This window comes from Astyanax mexicanus, chromosome 17 (assembly GCF_023375975.1).
Source record: "Astyanax mexicanus isolate ESR-SI-001 chromosome 17, AstMex3_surface, whole genome shotgun sequence".
Lineage (NCBI taxonomy): Eukaryota > Metazoa > Chordata > Actinopteri > Characiformes > Acestrorhamphidae > Astyanax > Astyanax mexicanus.
Genome location: NC_064424.1, coordinates 39161785 through 39180059, shown reverse-complemented (window position 1 = coordinate 39180059; position 18275 = coordinate 39161785). Strand labels below are relative to the sequence as shown.

The 18275-nt window shown below is 38.1% G+C and overlaps 1 protein-coding gene and 1 long non-coding RNA gene across 4 annotated transcripts in view; one reads left to right on the top strand and one right to left on the bottom strand.

The window, feature by feature from the left end:
• Positions 1–13184, top strand: part of pnpla7a (patatin-like phospholipase domain containing 7a) — a 67778-nt gene extending 54594 nt beyond the window's left edge. For all 3 annotated transcript variants that reach the window (XM_049466403.1, XM_022676486.2, XM_022676484.2), the window contains exons 31-36: positions 3453–3601; positions 3691–3843; positions 5467–5583; positions 5697–5781; positions 6119–6234; positions 8526–13184. In XM_049466403.1, the coding sequence (XP_049322360.1) occupies positions 3453–3601; positions 3691–3843; positions 5467–5583; positions 5697–5781; positions 6119–6234; positions 8526–8648 (743 nt within the window). In that variant the 3' untranslated portion in view covers positions 8649–13184. The remainder of the gene's footprint in view (positions 1–3452; positions 3602–3690; positions 3844–5466; positions 5584–5696; positions 5782–6118; positions 6235–8525) is intronic.
• A 958-nt stretch (positions 13185–14142) lies between these two features.
• On the bottom strand, positions 14143–18196 carry LOC125782509 (uncharacterized). Its single transcript, XR_007425217.1, has 4 exons — positions 18167–18196; positions 17771–17839; positions 17407–17481; positions 14143–14383 (listed from the first exon to the last, which is right to left on the bottom strand). It is a non-coding gene; the product is annotated as an uncharacterized LOC125782509 (long non-coding RNA).
• Between the last annotated feature and the right edge of the window lie 79 nt (positions 18197–18275).

Here is an 18275-nt window from a genome sequence, read left to right as displayed (position 1 = left end):
GGCCAAACAGACTTACAGTTCTTCGCAACACTTCAGATAACCAGCAAAATGTCATATTTCTCCCAAAACATTAATTCTTGCTTCAAAATGAAGTCCCTCTCCCATATAAATAGTCAGTACCATAAAAATGGCACAGATCCTTCTCAATTGCTTTGGCACATTTTCATTCATTTCGCCCTCCTGTCAAAATAAACTGGACGGTGCAGCAAAACTACATGGATCCTCATCACATGCTCATATCGCTCCAAAAACAGTTTACCCATGTGTTAAAACTAATTTCCTTTCTCACACAAATCATCAGTGCCCCCAAAATGCATTGTCCCTTTGGCATTGTGTAAGTACTGCAAGTCAAAATGCTTAGATGTTTTGTCTTTATGGCAGAGGTCTACCTAAAGGAATACAATTTTCTCACCACACACACTGCACTCATTCTGCTGAGGAAATTTTAACTATTTTTATTTACAAGTACATCTTTACACATTACTGTAGGTAGGAAAGAAAAAAAATACAAAGGAAAATGTATCAAATACAGTTTTTCTCAGTCGATTTGGTTCATTTCTCACATCATGATTTACATTGGCATCACAACAAGTGCATTTCTCAAAACAGTTCATGCAAACAGCAAAAATACCTGCAAAAGCACGAAACTCACTCAGAATTCTTTGTTTTTGCTTTAAAAGCAAAGTTTTATTTCAATCAACTGTCAATCAACTTGTCAGTGCCACCAGAATGCCTAGTCTGTGTGTCACTGCCTATGAACAACAGTGTACAGTGTAAGTATATTGTGATAGAAATAAGATGATAATATGATTCAAGTCAAATCAGTTAATTGATTAATTACACACAAAATGCAAACTTACACAAAACAACTCTTTTGAGAATTTCAATTCTGATCTGAGAAATGTACCAAACCAATTGAGAAAACTGTATACTATGAATACAAAATACAAGAACCTGCAAAAACAAAACAAAATACATTACAGTATGTAAAAAACAGTCAAGCATCACAAATGCAGTACAGTAACATTCTGACTACTCTGTGTCACTCCCCTCTCTCTCCTGGTCATCTTCCTGGCCATCCAACTGCTGCAGTCTGTTTGGCCATAAATTCTCATCAACATCACATCTGATGTGTTCTTTAGCAATGCACCGTGGGAAGAATGCCTGAGCCATCCTCTACACTGATCGCCTGTTATATCATCACAGGATTAGCATCAAATACTAGCACCAGGCCAAGCTGTATATATACAGCAATGCCAGTATTCAAAATCATAGACAACACCTGTCAGGTAACACACTGATGGATTGGTCACCTGTAAAGAGGGACACTCCTCCTCGCCCAAACCTGCTTTCACCTGTAACCTACTCACCTGATTGTCATGAATTTATGAAATGTTCCAAAATATGTGTTCTGTATTGTATTTCAATTTCTTAACTCATTTTGACAATTGAGCAGACTATTCTGCAGATGATGACTTATACGATGAAATTGTGCTGACATGTTTTGGAGAGAACAACCATTACACTGAGAACCAACCAATTGGGATAGACCAACAAGATTTGTTTTTGGAAAATGTACTAAATGTAGGATGATTGTGTTAAGTGTAGGCTACTTGTACATAACCATTTGCAAAGATGTACTAAGTGCTTGAGACATGTACAAAGCATTTGAAATGTGATGAAAGCAATGAGAAATGCCATTCTGTTATGAGGAACCGCAAGTTAGTTTGGGAATTTGTCCATGTTATTTTGAGAATTTCATCTCAGTTTCAAGAAATGAGCCAAACCAATTGAGAAAAACTGTAAGATATTATTAATCATTACAGTTTTTTAAACTCAATTCATTTAAAATTGTAATAATTAACAGTTTTCTTGCGGATTAAAATTTATTCATGGATAATATTGTTTAGCTAGTGACAGTCTGTTTTATTTTGTTTCTAAACTAAAAGCAGAAGCATTTCTGAGTGGAGAAGGGACAAAATATTGTGTTTAATGGTACCAGTGTGCTAGGACGACCATCCCTGCTAAGCCTAATATATTCATTCTAAAAACTGGGGTGTCTGCTCGCTTTTTGCGAAAATGTTCTGGCCACGTCACATGCATGTCTTTATTTACTTAAGTCACATGTACAGCCTCTGAAAGAGGATCTTTCAGAGCGGCTGGTGGAGCAATGGAGACTTCAGAAGGGGAAGTTCAGAGCTCAGTAGCTCATTCTTTTACACTGACAAAACTGACAACCATATATAATACTCTTATATCCTCTGAAGATGTTTCCCTCAGCAGTTTCTCACTGAGTGCACTCTCTCTCTCTCTCTCTCTGATTGAACATAACCTAGAAACTGATTCATCTGCATTGAAAGTTTAAAATGATTCTCCCGCATGCTTGATGCAATTACCCATTCTCACCAGAGAGGGACCTAAATCCCCCAAATCCCAAAACTTACAAACATCAGCTTTTATAATCAGTCAAGACATTACTTTACCATTTAACAATGTTTATCACTGTTAAAAGTACTGTTCTTTGTGACACTTCTTGTAAAGTGAATTTTTCTTTCTCTCTTTGACACTTTGGTAGTTGTCCTTTACATTGAGATGCCAAAAGTCATGGGATAGCTGTAGGGAAAATTGATCATAAAGTGTTACCATAGGGAGTGGCTTGGAAAAGCCCACACCTGTATAAGTGGTGAGGAGGTGTGTAAAAGAGGTTGAACACTGGCCAGCGTGCTCAGGGCAAGGCGAAACAAACGATGGCAGTTGGAGTGAAGCGTGGAAGTGGGTGTAAATGGACAGGGCTTTCCTGTGGGTGTTTAACATTCCTCCTTCCACATTGTTCCGTGTGTACTGGAACTACACAATAGAAGGCTAATATTACCACCCACAGTGGACAGTGCAGTGGATGGTAATGATCGTGACTGTCTGTATGAAGACATTAACGACTCTGAAAGAAATCACATCCATTTTCAATGCAGGAGACCCACATACCATTCTGCAAATCAGATTAATTTGCATAAAGTTGACCTTGGCTTAACTTTTCATTGCGTTGCATCCCCCAGACTCATGATGCACCACTCTGCTGCGTCTGAAATGAAATTGATTGGTATAATTCGCTGTCTGTTGATGCATCGGAGCAGTGTAAATGCAGCGTAAATCATCCATTGACTTCCACTGAAATTTTAGAAATATTAAATCCTCAAATATTAAAGGTCTTTGTTTCTTTTTTATGACGTCATGTTGGAAATGCAAATTAATTCATTTCTAATAGAAGCTTTGTAAGTAATTGCATGATGACATTGCAGGTTATCGGAATACGTCACTCACTTTGTACTTTATATTATAAGTTTTAGAGTTTTAAGGTTTAGAGTCTTTATTTAATTTGAGCCCATGAAAGATGTCCTCCTTGTAAGTCTGCCCTTGCCGTTATGTAACTCATTGATTTTTCCTCTGTCTCTCAGCGGATGTGGCGAGGTCTATGGGAGCTAAGGTCGTGATAGCCATTGATGTGGGCAGCCAAGACGAGACCAATCTCACTAACTATGGAGATGCCCTGTCCGGATGGTGGCTGCTATGGAAACGCCTCAACCCCCTGGCAGAGAAAGTCAAAGTAAGGGGATCTGCGTTCTGGCCACGCGTTAAATAAAAATGAAGTCACTTCACAGGCCTTGTGCTCATAAGAGGTTTCTGCGTGTTTAGGTGTTGAACATGGCTGAGATTCAGACGCGGCTGGCCTACGTGTGCTGCGTGAGGCAGCTGGAGTCCGTTAAGAACAGTGATTACTGTGAATACATTCGACCTCCGATCAACAGATACCGCACTCTGGAGTTCGGCAAGTTTGACGAGATTGCTGTGAGTGGCTTTCAGTCTGACTCTTATTATTTTCTCATTCCCACCTCCACACAAGCACACAAACACCCACACCCACACCCACGCACACACACACACACACACACACACACACACAGACACACTTTCTGTTTCATCTTACATTACCTATTTTACCTCCCTGCACTGGATATGGTACACTTATAATGTTACCTTAAACTGAACCAAGGGGTGTAAACATGCATTAATGCCCCATGATTTACTCCACAGTATTCATTTTGTGTTGTTATAATCAGAGACAGCTTTAAGTCCTTTGACCATCCCCACCCCCATTTCGCACCATGCAAGTAGAATAAAACTTAAAAGAAATTAAGAAATTAACCTAATTTGTGCAACCGTAGCACTTAGAACAAGCGTCATGCAAGACTCTCCTATCCAACTTATACATACAGTACCAGTAAAAATATTGAACCTTCATTATAAATCCCATCCACATTCAATGCAGGAGACCCCGTACACACATCCCACAGGTCAAGCCAGTGTTCTTAGTTTTCATGAGACATGGCAAAAGTCATGGGATACTATGCTAGGCATGTGGAATTTTGCGTTTAGTATTAAATAATGCACATTATATATATATAATACCAACAGAATCAACTTTCACTCATATCCTATAGAATTGCATTCAAATCAGCTTGTTGAGGAGAGAGTGAACAAGGGTGTGAAACCCACAACCCTGTCATTAATAACCCTGTGCTCTTACCCCTCTGTGCTCTTACCCCTCTGTGCTCTTACCCCTCTGTGCTCTTACCCCTCTGTGCTCTTACCCCGGATGCCTCTTTGTTAAGAAACTGAGATCTTGTAATCCAACTCAGTCATAAATTATGCTATTTATATATTAACCTCTTAACATGCCTTGTCTCGTATACAGGCTACAAGTGTAGGTGATACAGAACCCTCTTTTCTGCAGTAAAATAATTTATTTACATTCTGAAAATTTGAGGGTTTGAAATTTCTTACAGGACAGTTGGAGAATTTGCCGGTTTTCTCTCTACTCCACTTAATAATTCCAGATCAGAATTAACCTAAATTTGCAGATTTGAAATTTGATGTAAAAACATAACAAAACTAAAGGTTTAGAGGACATAAACTGTTTTAAATGAAAAAAGAACCAATTTTATGATTTGATTAATTGTATTTTGACATTTTTTATATTTTCTATTATAATTACAATTGAGCTTTTCAGTAATGTTCCTTATTAATCTTGAATAAAACATCTTAAAGTGGTGTAATGTCAGGCAGACAACTGAAAAATTCCTGGCCTGTTAAGGGGTTAAACTGCTCACCAACACACGCTGCTGAGAGTCCTGACTGATAATAATCTGAATAAATACTGAATGACTTAATACTGAAGTTGAGTTTAGCGTTTTTAATCAGTGTTTTATTTTAATTTAGTTTTTAACTGAACCAGAGTGAACACAGGGCTGAATGGTGGGTCACTCTGGTTTAGTTTAAACAGTTTAATCCAGAGGGAGTATAAACTCTGAAGAAACTTGTTGAAAAGAAACGTTACATCTCCAACAGCAGCATATGTTTGTATTAGAGCCTATTCTGTGTAGTTTATGAACTTTAACTCTGTATTTGTAGGAGGTGGGCTACCAGCATGGGAAGACTGTGTTTGACGTGTGGAGCAGGAGCGGAGTGATAGAGAAGATGCTGAAGGACAGACGACAGGAGGAGTTTCACAACACCCACAGCAACAACGTGAGCTCACTGCCAGAGTCGCACTGTTTCAGAGCGAGCAGCTGTTTGCGCTGCTTCAGAGGCTGAGTAAGAGTTTGGCTCCTGACTCTCTGTTTTTATTTTTCGTCTTATAGATGGTGACTTGTCCAAACGCCTCCTTCACTGATCTGGCAGAGATAGTGTCTCGCATCGAACCTGTCAAACAGGCTCTTGTAGATGGTGAGTAGGAGAGGAAGATTAAGAGACGCTGGAGGAAGTGGAGCGTCCAAGTACCCGGATATTTATATGTGCTCTGCTGGGGGTTTTGGCAGCTGGTTTTAGGGATTTTGGCTGGTCTCTCCTGGGGTACTAAAAAGCTCAACAAATTGATCTCCTCTGAGTGGAGGAAGTAATTTATAAAATGTGATTTGTGTACAAAACCCAATCATTAAACTAACATCATTAGTCTAATGGTTTGGCTCTCTTCTTGTTTATGTTATCCTCTCTTTCCCTCACCCTTCCTCCCTCCTTCTCTCTTTATCTTTCTCTGTCTCTCTTCTCTTCTTCTTCCTCTCAGACGAGTCAGACTATCACACAGATTATGAGGAGGAGCTGGTGGAGAGTGCACTGTCAGACATGGAGCTGCCAGCACACTGCAGTGAACATACAGAGGAGGAGCTTACTGCTGATACTGTGAGTTCCTCCCACTGATGTTAAAGGTCTCATTCCATTGTTTTTAGTATGCGGTGCGAGCTGTTTTTTGTGAAAAAGTTGCTCCGGTGATACAGTATAGCACTGCTTTAGTCTGGTGGAGGGGTGGGCAGAGAAGAACGATAGGAGTTCAGCTCTTGCTCATGAATATTTATACATACAAAGTGGCTAACAGCACTGCAACGCAGTAAGTCTAGATGCCTCTGATCTATAGTCAACTTTACAGCTCTAAGTTTGTACACACTGCATGCGTGCTGTGCCCAAAAACGCTTGAAGAGGTGGGCCAGTGCACGTTTCAGCGTATTGTGCTAACTAGCATTAGCAAAGTAACTAGTGTAAACAGAGCTCTTGCATTGATTTCATGATTAAATAATAAAACACTGGAATTATGGAAAGCTCTAAATTAGTGCTGGGTGGTATACCACGGGGGGAACTTGAAACAGTATGTATTTCTCTCATACCGCCATACCGCTAGATGGCGCTGCGGGGCGCAGTGCAGAACAGAACCGCCAAAGAAAAAAGTCAAACACTGGTCTAGCTCCGTCCTGCAGAGAAATCAGAACCTCCTGTTTCTACTGTATGAGTGTTTTAATCCCAGTAAAATAGAGCAGTAACTACAGCCCTTTTAAATATATTAATACTGTAACTTAAAGGATAATTTAAATGTATTTTTTTTACTGGAGAAAGAAGGTAATAGTAGCTGATTTAAATACTGTAATGCCTCTAATGGCTTCAGGAATAACATATAGTAAATTTATATTAAACTTGTATCGAACTTGTGAAATAGAGCTTTTGAGAGCTTTGAAAACTTAAACATATTATATATCCATTTATATTTCTTATGGAACTATTCAAAATATTTTTTATATTTTGTGTTAAAGTTGTTGGTGTATATTCTTTAGAAGTCTTATTTTTGAATATATTGTGTATTTTTGTGGGACAAAGTAAACCCAATACTAATCAAAGCCTTAATTTAAGATCTTAGTGTTTTAAATTTTATATACAGTCGTATAAAAATGTTTGGGCACCCCTATTAATCTTAATCATTTTTATTTGTAAATATTTGGGTGTTTGCAACAGCCATTTAAGTTTGATATATCTAATAACTGATGGACACAGTAATATTTCAGGATTGAAATGAGGTTTATTGTACTAACAGAAGATGTTCAATTTGCATTAAACCAAAATTTGACCGGTGCAAAAGTATGGGAACCCTTATCATTTTATTGATTTGAATACTCCTAACTACTTTTTACTGACTTACTGAAGCACAAAATTGGTTTGGTTATGGGAGAGTGATGCAAAAGAAGCCATTTCTGCAAGCACGTCACAAACAGAGTCGCCGAGGTGTGCTTTTGCATAGTGAGAATACAGTATATATTTTGCATAATAAGAAATGGCTTCTTTCGCATCACTCCTCCATACAGCTTCTCTTTGTGCAAAGTGCGCTGTATTGTTGACCGATGCACAGTGACACCATCTGCAGCAAGATGATGCTGCAGCTCTTTGGAGGTTGTCTGTGGATTGTCCTTGACTGTTCTCACCATTCTTCTTCTCTGCCTTTCTGATATTTTTCTTGGCCTGCCACTTCTGGGCTTAACAAGAACTGTCCCTGTGGTCTTCCATTTCATTACTATGTTCCTCACAGTGGAAACTGACAGGTTAAATCTCTGAGACAACTTTTTGTATCCTTCCCCTGAACAACTATGTTGAACAATCTTTGTTTTTAGATCATTTGAGAGTTGTTTTGATGAGCCCATGATGCCACTCTTCAGAGGAAATTCAAATAGGAGAACAACTTGCAATTGGTCACCTTAAATACCTTTTCTCATGATTGGATACACCTGGCTATGAAGTTCAAAGCTCAATGAGGTTACCAAACCAATTTTGTGCTTCAGTAAGTCAGTGAAAAGTAGTTAGGAGTATTCAAATCAATAAAATGATAAGGGTGCCCATACTTTTGCACCGGTCAAATTTTGGTTTAATGCATATTGCACATTTTCTGTTAGTACAATAAACCTCATTTCAATCCTGGAATATTATTAGATATATCAAACTGAAATGGCTGTTGCAAACACCCAAATATTTACAACTAAAATGATTAAGATTAATAGGGGTGCCCAAACTTTTTCATATGACTGTATATAAAAGAGCATATAGAGTATCAAAGAGCAGCACAGAGGAAGTGCAGCACAGTTGTATTAAACGGAGTGTTTCATTCAGAAGTTCTTAAATTGTTTTCCTAAATTAGTAAAAATGCTCTTCGTTTTCAGGATGAAGAACCTGAGAGAGCCCTAAAGCAGCGTCTGCTCCTCAACCCAGAAACTGTGGGGACTGCATCCTCTCCTACCTCAAGCCCTGAAGACTCCTCTACAGCACGAGCCAGAAAAGACTGAGGACATCAAAACCACAGGCCTGACTCTGACCTCTGACCCCTCACTGTGCCTGAATGACCATCCACTGAAGTGGGACCAACACTGACATTATGAAAAAGCAGCAAAGTCTTCTATACACAAATAGCTTTCCTACCCACTGTGTCCCAGTCTGTCTCACTGTCCTCGTCCTTGGTGGAGACATTTGGAAATAATTGGGATGTGGAAAGTCTGCTGGCAGTCAGAGGATGCGGAGGTGTTGCAGTTCTATTTAGGAACATGTGACTTGCTTCATCTAAACTCCTGAGCATTCACTTGTGTAAATACAGTCTGTTATGGAAACACTGTGTTAGTACACACACATTAAGAACATTTCTGCAGACGTCCATACTGTTACTGTACAAACGTCAGATCTACAGATTCTGATCAGGTCATGTTCCTCTCAAAGCACTAATGAAAGATCTAATGGGGGAGACAGAAGTGACTTAGACAATCTGCTATATGTGTAGCTCTACACTTCCTAGAGATACATCACTCTGGTACTATATATATATATATATATATATATATATATATATATATATATATATAGTACCAGTCAAAAGTTTGGATGCACCTTCTAATTCATTTTTTTTCTCTTTTGGCCTTTTTCCTACATTGTAAATGAATACTGAACTCATCCAGACTATGAAGGAACACATAAGGAATCATGTAGTAAAATTAAAAGTGTTAAACAAACCAAAATACTCTGTGAAGCAGTTAGGTGGCTTTTATCTGGTAACTTTGATTAACTTATCCTGTACAACAGAAGTAACTCTTGCTCTTTCTTTCCTGGGAACGGTCCTGATGAGAGCCAGTTTCATCTTAATAAATACAAAATTACTTTAAGAAATAAAGGTCAATTAAGTTGAGTAGTTCCTGCCATAGTAATAATTAGAACATGACTCAAATAGGGCTATTCACTGTATACCTTTAACTCTACCTCTTTACAACTTTACAACTGATGTTCTCAAACACATTAAGAGTATATAAAAAAATATAAAACCTATTCTGTTTTGTTTAACACTTTTTTGTTTACTAAATAATTTCATATGTATATTTTTATACATTTGATGACTTATTAGTATTCATCTACAATGCAGAAATTAAAAAATGGTGTGTCCAAATCTTTGGCTTGTACTGCATGTGTATCAAAGTGATATCCTACAGAAAGTAGCTGCTGCTTTACAGCCATATCTTTATTTAAATACTCAGCAGTAAATGCTCAAATGACACAAATCAAAGGTTTAGTTTAGCTCTGGTGATCATATTTTTCCCATCTGGTACATTTAGGGAAGAATCCAGAAAGAAAAATGAGGGGCACCTAGAGTTCCTGCTGCTTTTATCCATTAATGCTTTGACTCGCCTTAATTGCAGATGTTATCGGGTCTCATTTTTTAAATGTAGAATTGAAATCTGATACATATCTAACTTGTGGCAAGGCTGATGTTTTAGATAATAGAGCTCATCAATATTTAGGGTTGAGATCTCTGTTCAAACTAAATTTAAAGACTTATAAAAGAAATGACCAAACTTGACCAGAGGAGGATTTGGCTGCAGTGTCAAAGAAAAATGTGTAAAAACTTTTAAGAAACAATGGAAACCAAGAATGTTGGTGTGGCCAACAGCTTGAATACATCGAACTTATCAGTGTTAGTCCTATCTGTTTGGAACTATTTATTAAGAAAAAAGACTTATTAGTAAGAAAAGCAGATTCAGACCACTTTACCTACTGTATGAGCGTAGCCTACAATCATATATATAGCCTACGATCAAGTTTTGATAAGAAGTGTGATATTAAACTGAGCTGAGCAGTAGCATGCTGGATACCTATGGTTATGTGAAGGAGCTGAGAATGATTTTACATTTACCTCTACTACAAATACTACACTACATGGACAAATACATTTCGGGACACCTACAGTAGCATATATAGCAGCCCATTCTAAATCAGTAGGCATTAAGAAACTCATCAACCATGCTTTAATGAACTGTGCTTTGTGTAGGGCACAGTCATGCTGAAATAGAAATTAACCTTCCCCAGACCCAAATATATATTTTTATATATAAGTCAGAGGCATACAATTATACAAAAAATGTTTTGGTACAGTCATTGAGATTTCCATTAAGTGGAACCAAAACTGAAAAACAACCCCATAGCATTATCCCTCCTCAGCCAAACTTTACAGCTGCTACAATTTAGATACAGTAGTGTGATTCATCAGTCCACAGAACACATTTCCACTGTTCCAGATGCATTGTATTGTACTTGATAATGTAAGACTTAGCCATAGAAACCTTTCCAACATTTTGTGCTCATGTTCTTGCCAGAGGACATTTAAAACTCTTTGGTTTCTGAGCTAGCAGAGTGATAGCGGCTTTTGAGCTCTATGCTCCCCCGCTCTTTAACTGAACCTAGTTGGGACAAAATGAGAAATTTCAACAACTAACATGTTGCAGTGGTGGTATCCTATTCTAGTACCATGCTGGAGTTCAGTAATTATTAAGCTCCGCCCATTTTTACACTAATGTTTAATATAGGCAGACCGCATGGCTAGGTGCTTGATTTTATCCACCTATGACAATAGGACTGCATGAAACAACACCTAAATTCAGTACTGTTTAATTGTTTAATTAATTACTGAAAGTGTGTCCCAATACTTTTGTCCATCTAGTGTATGTGCATACACGCATAGTAACAAAACCTGTTCTCATTAAAAGCAAGCCTATCAATGCAACATTTCTTTTTTTATATACATATATCTGTTATTTGTTTGTTTGAGTGAGCCTTGTGTGACCCACAGTGCCTTTACCTGTGCAGCCCTTAACCTCTAATAACACTAGACTAATAATACAATGACTCCTACCAATTACACTAACAATCTAATGCAAACTAATACACTATTAAATACAATACAATATATTATTAAATACACTATTGAGTATAGAGTATGTAGTTGGGTAAATAGTCTATCTTGATTATCCTGATTGGTTGTTTTAATATATGTTTAATCTGCTCTGACATAACCGTACTGACAGAAGCCTGGATTTGGGGACAGTTGTGTGAATTACTGATGCAATTCTTAATTTGTGTTTCTGAAGTCAATGTTACAGAATGTGTACAAATAAAGTTATGCAATCTTTTTTTTTTCTTTACCAAAGTCCAAAAAATGTTAATGTACATAGACCTCTGAAAGCATGTACGCTGTGTAGTCAGCAGGATGCCCATACTAGAAACTCTAGTTTAATTCTGTGTATGAGCTGTGTCTGTTTCTGTATAGAAAATGAATGGGTTTTTTTGGGACTGAAGTAAACAAAACTGTTTCAGTGTTACTGAAATGTCACCAGATCCTCTGAATTACAAGTTTGTTAACAAATTAAAGTATGAATATTGCTACACCCATGCATCAGACAGAATAACACTAAAATGAGTTAAAATGATATTGCACAGAACCTGATTTTTTATATATATATTTGTAGTTTAAGATATTTTGTAGATATTTCCAGCTTCAACATGTCTGTTCAGAGGCCAGCAGTGCATTTAGTTTTATTTTAAAAAGCCACATAGCAATAGAAGCTGTATCTCAATTCACAGGGTATCTCACAATACAATATTATTGTAATACAATGATTCTGTGATACCCAGTATATCAAAAGACAATTATCTACGATACTGCACCACATCTGTGTTACTGAAGAGGATAAAATAATCCTAAATTAGTAAATACCAGGAGTTTTGGATATTCTTCATCGCAGATTTACTGTATTTATTGACTAGCGACACCACGTGATCTAATTGGGTGTTGAGTCTTAGAGAGTTTACATTTACATTTCGTGCCATCTGGTTGACACGCTTATGCTGAGCGACTGATAGGTTATTCCTATTACAGATTTGGGTCAACATAGTGTTAGGAATCTTGCCCAAGGACTCTTATTGAACCCCAGTCTCCTCATAATGTGCACCACACCACTGCACCACTCCAACCATCAACGTCACACCAACCACATTAGAGCTATGTTTTAGGGCTATGTTTTAGTAAAACAGCCATATTTGATGCCACGTATCAATACTGAAACAATAACGAAAGAAAAATACAATATATTGTGATAGCAATATTTTGTCCAACACCTAATAAAAACTTGAATTTAGAACCTCTGTATTGTAGTTTTTATTAGTAGAAATCTTAACTTTAGATAATACCTGTAACCCTGTTTATACCTGGCAACAAAAATGGGTTGCCATATATTGGAACTCATCAGTGATCTTGTGCTTTAGAGGATCTTGTTACATTTGTTAGAAGCACAGAAAGTTGCATTTATTCAGCTGACTACAGTATGATGGCATGACTTCAGAGGTCTATCCTCCTCTATAGAGGCCTATATGAAGGTAGATCGTAATTTGGATATTTGAATCTCACAAAATGCAGTATAATAACCTGGGTTTGTACTGCTAGGGAATGAACAATCTTGGCAATGTGTATGGGAGACACTAACTATTAATAAAATGTACTGTCTGTTGTATTCAGTTGCTCAGTGTAAGGTGATATACTGTTAAATTTTATTCCTGGCATCATTCCTTAAATGAAAGCCTTTGGGGTTGTGATGTGTGTCTCATTTTTATTAAGAATAATTCTGTGGATGCTGCAATATGTGAAAGACTTCCTTCCAGCACAGGCCTTATTCTGTGTACAGGAAGATGGAGGACCCCTGTTTGCCTGACCTGCCATAATAACATAAGCCAGGAGCCGCGTGAGCCCAGCGCTAATTATGGAGATGAATGTCTGGGTTGTGCTGAAAGTCAGTGGGTGAGCTGCCTAATGGAAACTATACAGGCTTCAATCACTGTCTGCTGCTCACGCTGCTACTTAGGCTCAACAGAACTGCTTATGCACACTGCTATAGTTCAGATTTACTCTCTCAGATGCTGAAAGGCAGGCCACTCATCTAATGAAATGTGTGGCTGCTATGGCCACAATGAATATTTCATTATGATTATATGTAAGTGGGGCTGGTTGTAATGTCTTTAGATGTGTGCTTTCTCCACACTGAATGTGACTATGAGGTAAGAAAACTACAGTGGATCAATACCTGTAAAATGGTCTGAGTGCACAGTTCCATTTGTTTCCATTTGATTGGTTTGTTTTTGTATTCAGAAACTTTATATGCAGTCATGACTGAAAGTGTTGGCACTGTTAAAGTTTCTCCCAGACAATTATTGCAATTTCACATTTTGTTATACACATTTATACAAATGTATATAGCTTTACGCAAAACTTAAAAATGGCCTGTACCAAATTATTGGCACACTTTCAAAATTGTCTGTAAATAACAAATGATGTTCGTTTAAATTCATATGTGGTAGGTAACAGGTGTAGGCAACATAAAAATCACACCTGAAACCAGATAAAAAAGAGCGAAGTTAAATCATTGTATTGTGTGTTTATTTCACATTAAGCATAGAAACAGAAAGAGGGGCAAATAACTGTTCAAGGACTTTATTTATGGAGAATTATCAACAATCTTACAGTTACAAGTCCATCTTTAAAGATCTTGATGCTCCTTTCCCACATTGCACCACATAATCAAGAAGTTTCCAACCCATAGCACTGTAGTTAACCTCCCTGAACTTGAGCAGAAAACTTGATGGAAGGTTCCAGTGCAGGATAGTCCAGATGGTGAATAAGCAGCTCCAGTCAAGTTCCAGGGAAACTCAAGCTGTCCTGCAGGCACAAGGTCAGTGTTGGGCACGTTACTTTGAAAAAGTCATTAGTAAAAGTTACTCGTTACTTCTCCAAAAAAGTAACTGAGTTACTAACAGAGTTACTCCACTATAAAAGTAACTCGTTACCAGTAAAAGTAACTATTGCGTTACTTTTATTATTCGCCACACAACCAAAGAAAATGACTAAAACTTATAATACTGAAAAAAAAACGGGTGAAAAAACGGAAAAACGCGTCTGGGGATGAAATTAAACAAACCAAGCCACACTCAAAGGAAATATGTATATATAAACAAAACAAAAGAATTGACAAAAACAACAATCTAATGACCGTTAAAATGGTATTAATATAACAGCTGGATCAAACAGCTTTACCAAAAGAGAAAGAAGCAGGACCACAAAAAGAGAGAGAGAGAGAGAGAGAGAGAGAAAGCGAGAAAGCGCTGCAATTAAAAAAAATGCTAGTGGCAGTGATGCACGGAGACAGACACCGATTCTCCTTATGAACATTTTCATCACCTGGTAAGAAACCCACAATTGCAGCAATTGAGCAAATGTCTACAATGAGCAGTTTCAAAGAACGTATAGTGATTTTTAGCTTTTAGTGTGAAAAAAGTATTTATTTGAATATCTCACAAAAAAAAGTAAAATGAACTGAACTTTGAACTAGTTCAGAATTAAAATTGTGAACTTTGAACGTGAACTGTTCACTTTGAGCATGTATGAACTGAACTTGAACTAGTTCAGAAAAGCTGTGAACTGACACAACACTGCACACAGCAATCACTGAATTGATTAGAGCACGCAAATCGTCACAATTGTGCCTCAACTCATCACGCCAAACCATGTAAACCTACAGGCACAGCAGCCAGAAGCTCAAGTTCACCGGAGAGAGGAGGGGTTATCCAGGGCCAGAGCCGTAGAAAGAGTGAGCCCATGATGCCACTCTTCAGAGGAGATTCAAATAGGAGAACAACTTGCAATTGACCACCTTAAATACCTTTTCTCATGATTGGATAAACCTGGCTAGCTCAAGCTAAACCTGGCCTAAGCTCAATGAGGTTACCAAACCAATTTTGTGCTTCAGTAAGTCAGTAAAAAGTAGTTAGTAGTATTCAAATCAATAAAATGATAAGGGTGCCCATACTTTTGCACCGGTCAAATTTTGGTTTAATGCATATTGCACATTTTCTGTTAGTACAATAAACCTCATTTCAATCCTGAAATATTACTGTGTCCATCAGTTATTAGATATATCAAACTGAAATGGCTGTTGTAAACACCCAAATATTTAGAACTAAAAATGATTAAGATTAATAGGGGTGCCCAAACTTTTTCATATCTTTTGGCTGGTTAAATGGTACAAATATGTACTTATTGCTGTTAGGAATGACCTTGTACTTCAAAGGGAACAAATCTGACCCTGTAAAGACCAATATTGTACCATTGAGGGTACAATTATGAAGAGTTTACCTCTGAGTTACTCATATCGTACCTCTGTTTTTTAGAGTGTACCTATCTGCCCTCCCCCTTTCTATCTACCTATCTGCCCTCCCCCTCTCTATCTACCTATCTGCCCTCCCCCTCTCTATCTACCTATCTACCCCTCTTTCAATCTATCCTGCTTCTTTCTATTTATCTATCCTCCCCTCTCTACCTATCTACCCTCCCCTTTCCATCTACCTATATGCCCTCCCCCTTTCTATTTACCAATCTGCCCTCACCCCTATCTACATATCTACCCCTCTTTCAATCTATCCTCCCTCTTTCTATTTATCTATCCGCAACATTGCTATCTACCTATCTGCCCCCCCTCTCTGTGTACCTATCTGCCCTCCCCCTCTCTATCTACCCCTATTTTAATCTAACCTCCCTCTTTCTATGTATCTATCCTCCCCCTACCTATCTGCCCTGCCCCTCTCTCTCTATCTACCCATCTGCCCTCCCCCTCTCTATATACCCATCTACCCTCCTACTTTCTATTTACCCATCTGCCCTCCCCTTCTCTATCTACCTATCTACCATCCCCCTCTCTATTGATCTTTCCTCCCCCTTTCTATTGATTTATTGATCTGCCATCCCCCTTTCTATTGATCTTTCCACCCCCTTTCTATTGATTTATTGATCTGCTCTTCCCCTTTCTATTGATCTGCCCTCCCCCCCGTTTCTATTGATCTGCCCTTCCCCTTTCTATTGATCTGTCCTCCCCTTTCTATTGATCTATAGATCTGCCCTCCACCTTTCTATTGATCAGTCCTCCCCCTTTCTATTGATCTATAGATCTGCCCTCCACCTTTCTATTGATCTGTCCTCCCCTTTCTATTGATCTATAGATCTGCCCTCCACCTTTCTATTGATCTGTCCTCCCCTTTCTATTGATCTATAGATCTGCCCTCCACCTTTCTATTGATCAGTCCTCCCCCTTTCTATTGATCTATAGATCTGCCCTCCACCTTTCTATTGATCTGTCCTCCCCTTTCTATTGATCTATAGATCTGCCCTCCACCTTTCTATTGATCTGTCCTCCCCTTTCTATTGATCTATAGATCTGCCCTCCACCTTTCTATTGATCAGTCCTCCCCCTTTCTATTGATCTGCCTCCCCCTTTCTATTGATTTGATTTATTGATCTGCCCTCCCCCTTTCTATTGATTTATTGATCTGCCCCCCTTCTATTTATCTGCCCTCCCCTTTTTATTGATCTATTGATCTGCCCTCCCCCTTTTAATTGATCTCTCCTCCCCCTTTCTATTGATGTCCTCCCCCTTTCTATTAATCTGTCCCCCCTTTCTATTGATTTGATGATCTGTCCTCCCCCTTTCTATTTTCTTTTATTTTTTATTTAAACCTTTATTTTACCAGGCAAATCATTAAGAACAACTTTCTATTTACAATGGCAGCCTGATCTGCCCTCCCCCTTTCTGTTGATCTGCCCTCCCCCTTTCTATTGATCTGTCCTCCCCCTTTATATTGATCTGTCCATTTATCTATCTATCCTCTCAATTTTTTGTTATATCTATTTACCCTGTAAGGACAGCAGGAAAGTAAGGTAGAGGCTGTGCTCCTCCAGAGTCTCAGGCAGCGCTGTAGCCATCCTCTCTGCAGGGAAACATCAATACAGAATAAAATAAGACCTGGTGTAAAACCCTCTGATATACATCCCATACACATGCAATAGAACAGTAGACATACAAGACATACAATAGAGTTGCTATAATATCCCGTTAATACGCCTACAATATTAAAAAATGTCTTTCTAATGTCTTGTTGTACTTACAAATATACACGTGTTTTATGGTTTTGTGCTGAACATTTGACTTTAAGACCCCTGTTTTTTTAAAGAGTGAACTGGTTTTGTTTGCTGCTTTAGGTAAAACTAAACTCTGACCTCGTTTTTGGGAGCTGTTTCTATGCTCTCCACCATGACCTCCACGCTGCTCTCCAGATCCCCCTCAGCCTATAAGAGACAGAGTCAAAAAAATAGAGGGGTTTGCCAAAGAACTGTAGACCTATAACTGTTTGAAGACAAAGTGAAATAAAAAACACCTTACTAATAATTTAACTGCAAAAAATTGTTAAAGTTTAATACATAAAAAAAGTGAAACAGAATAAAATGGTGTTTAAAACCTCTTCTTAAGAATTGCTGTATTGTTATATCACTAAATAAAATGTATTATTACTCAATGAGATACAGTAATGGGTCAGACATGGAAAATATCTAAACAAGCTGATACTGCAGGAACTTCTTCTATAGCTGACAGCAAGATTAATTCCCAACTCTTACCTGTGCAACTGGCACTGGCTCAGACTCAGGATCCGCCTCTGCATCCAGCACCAGGACATCGATACCTGACCTGAAACGAGAGAAAATTGAGGTCTTAATGTTGGTGGCG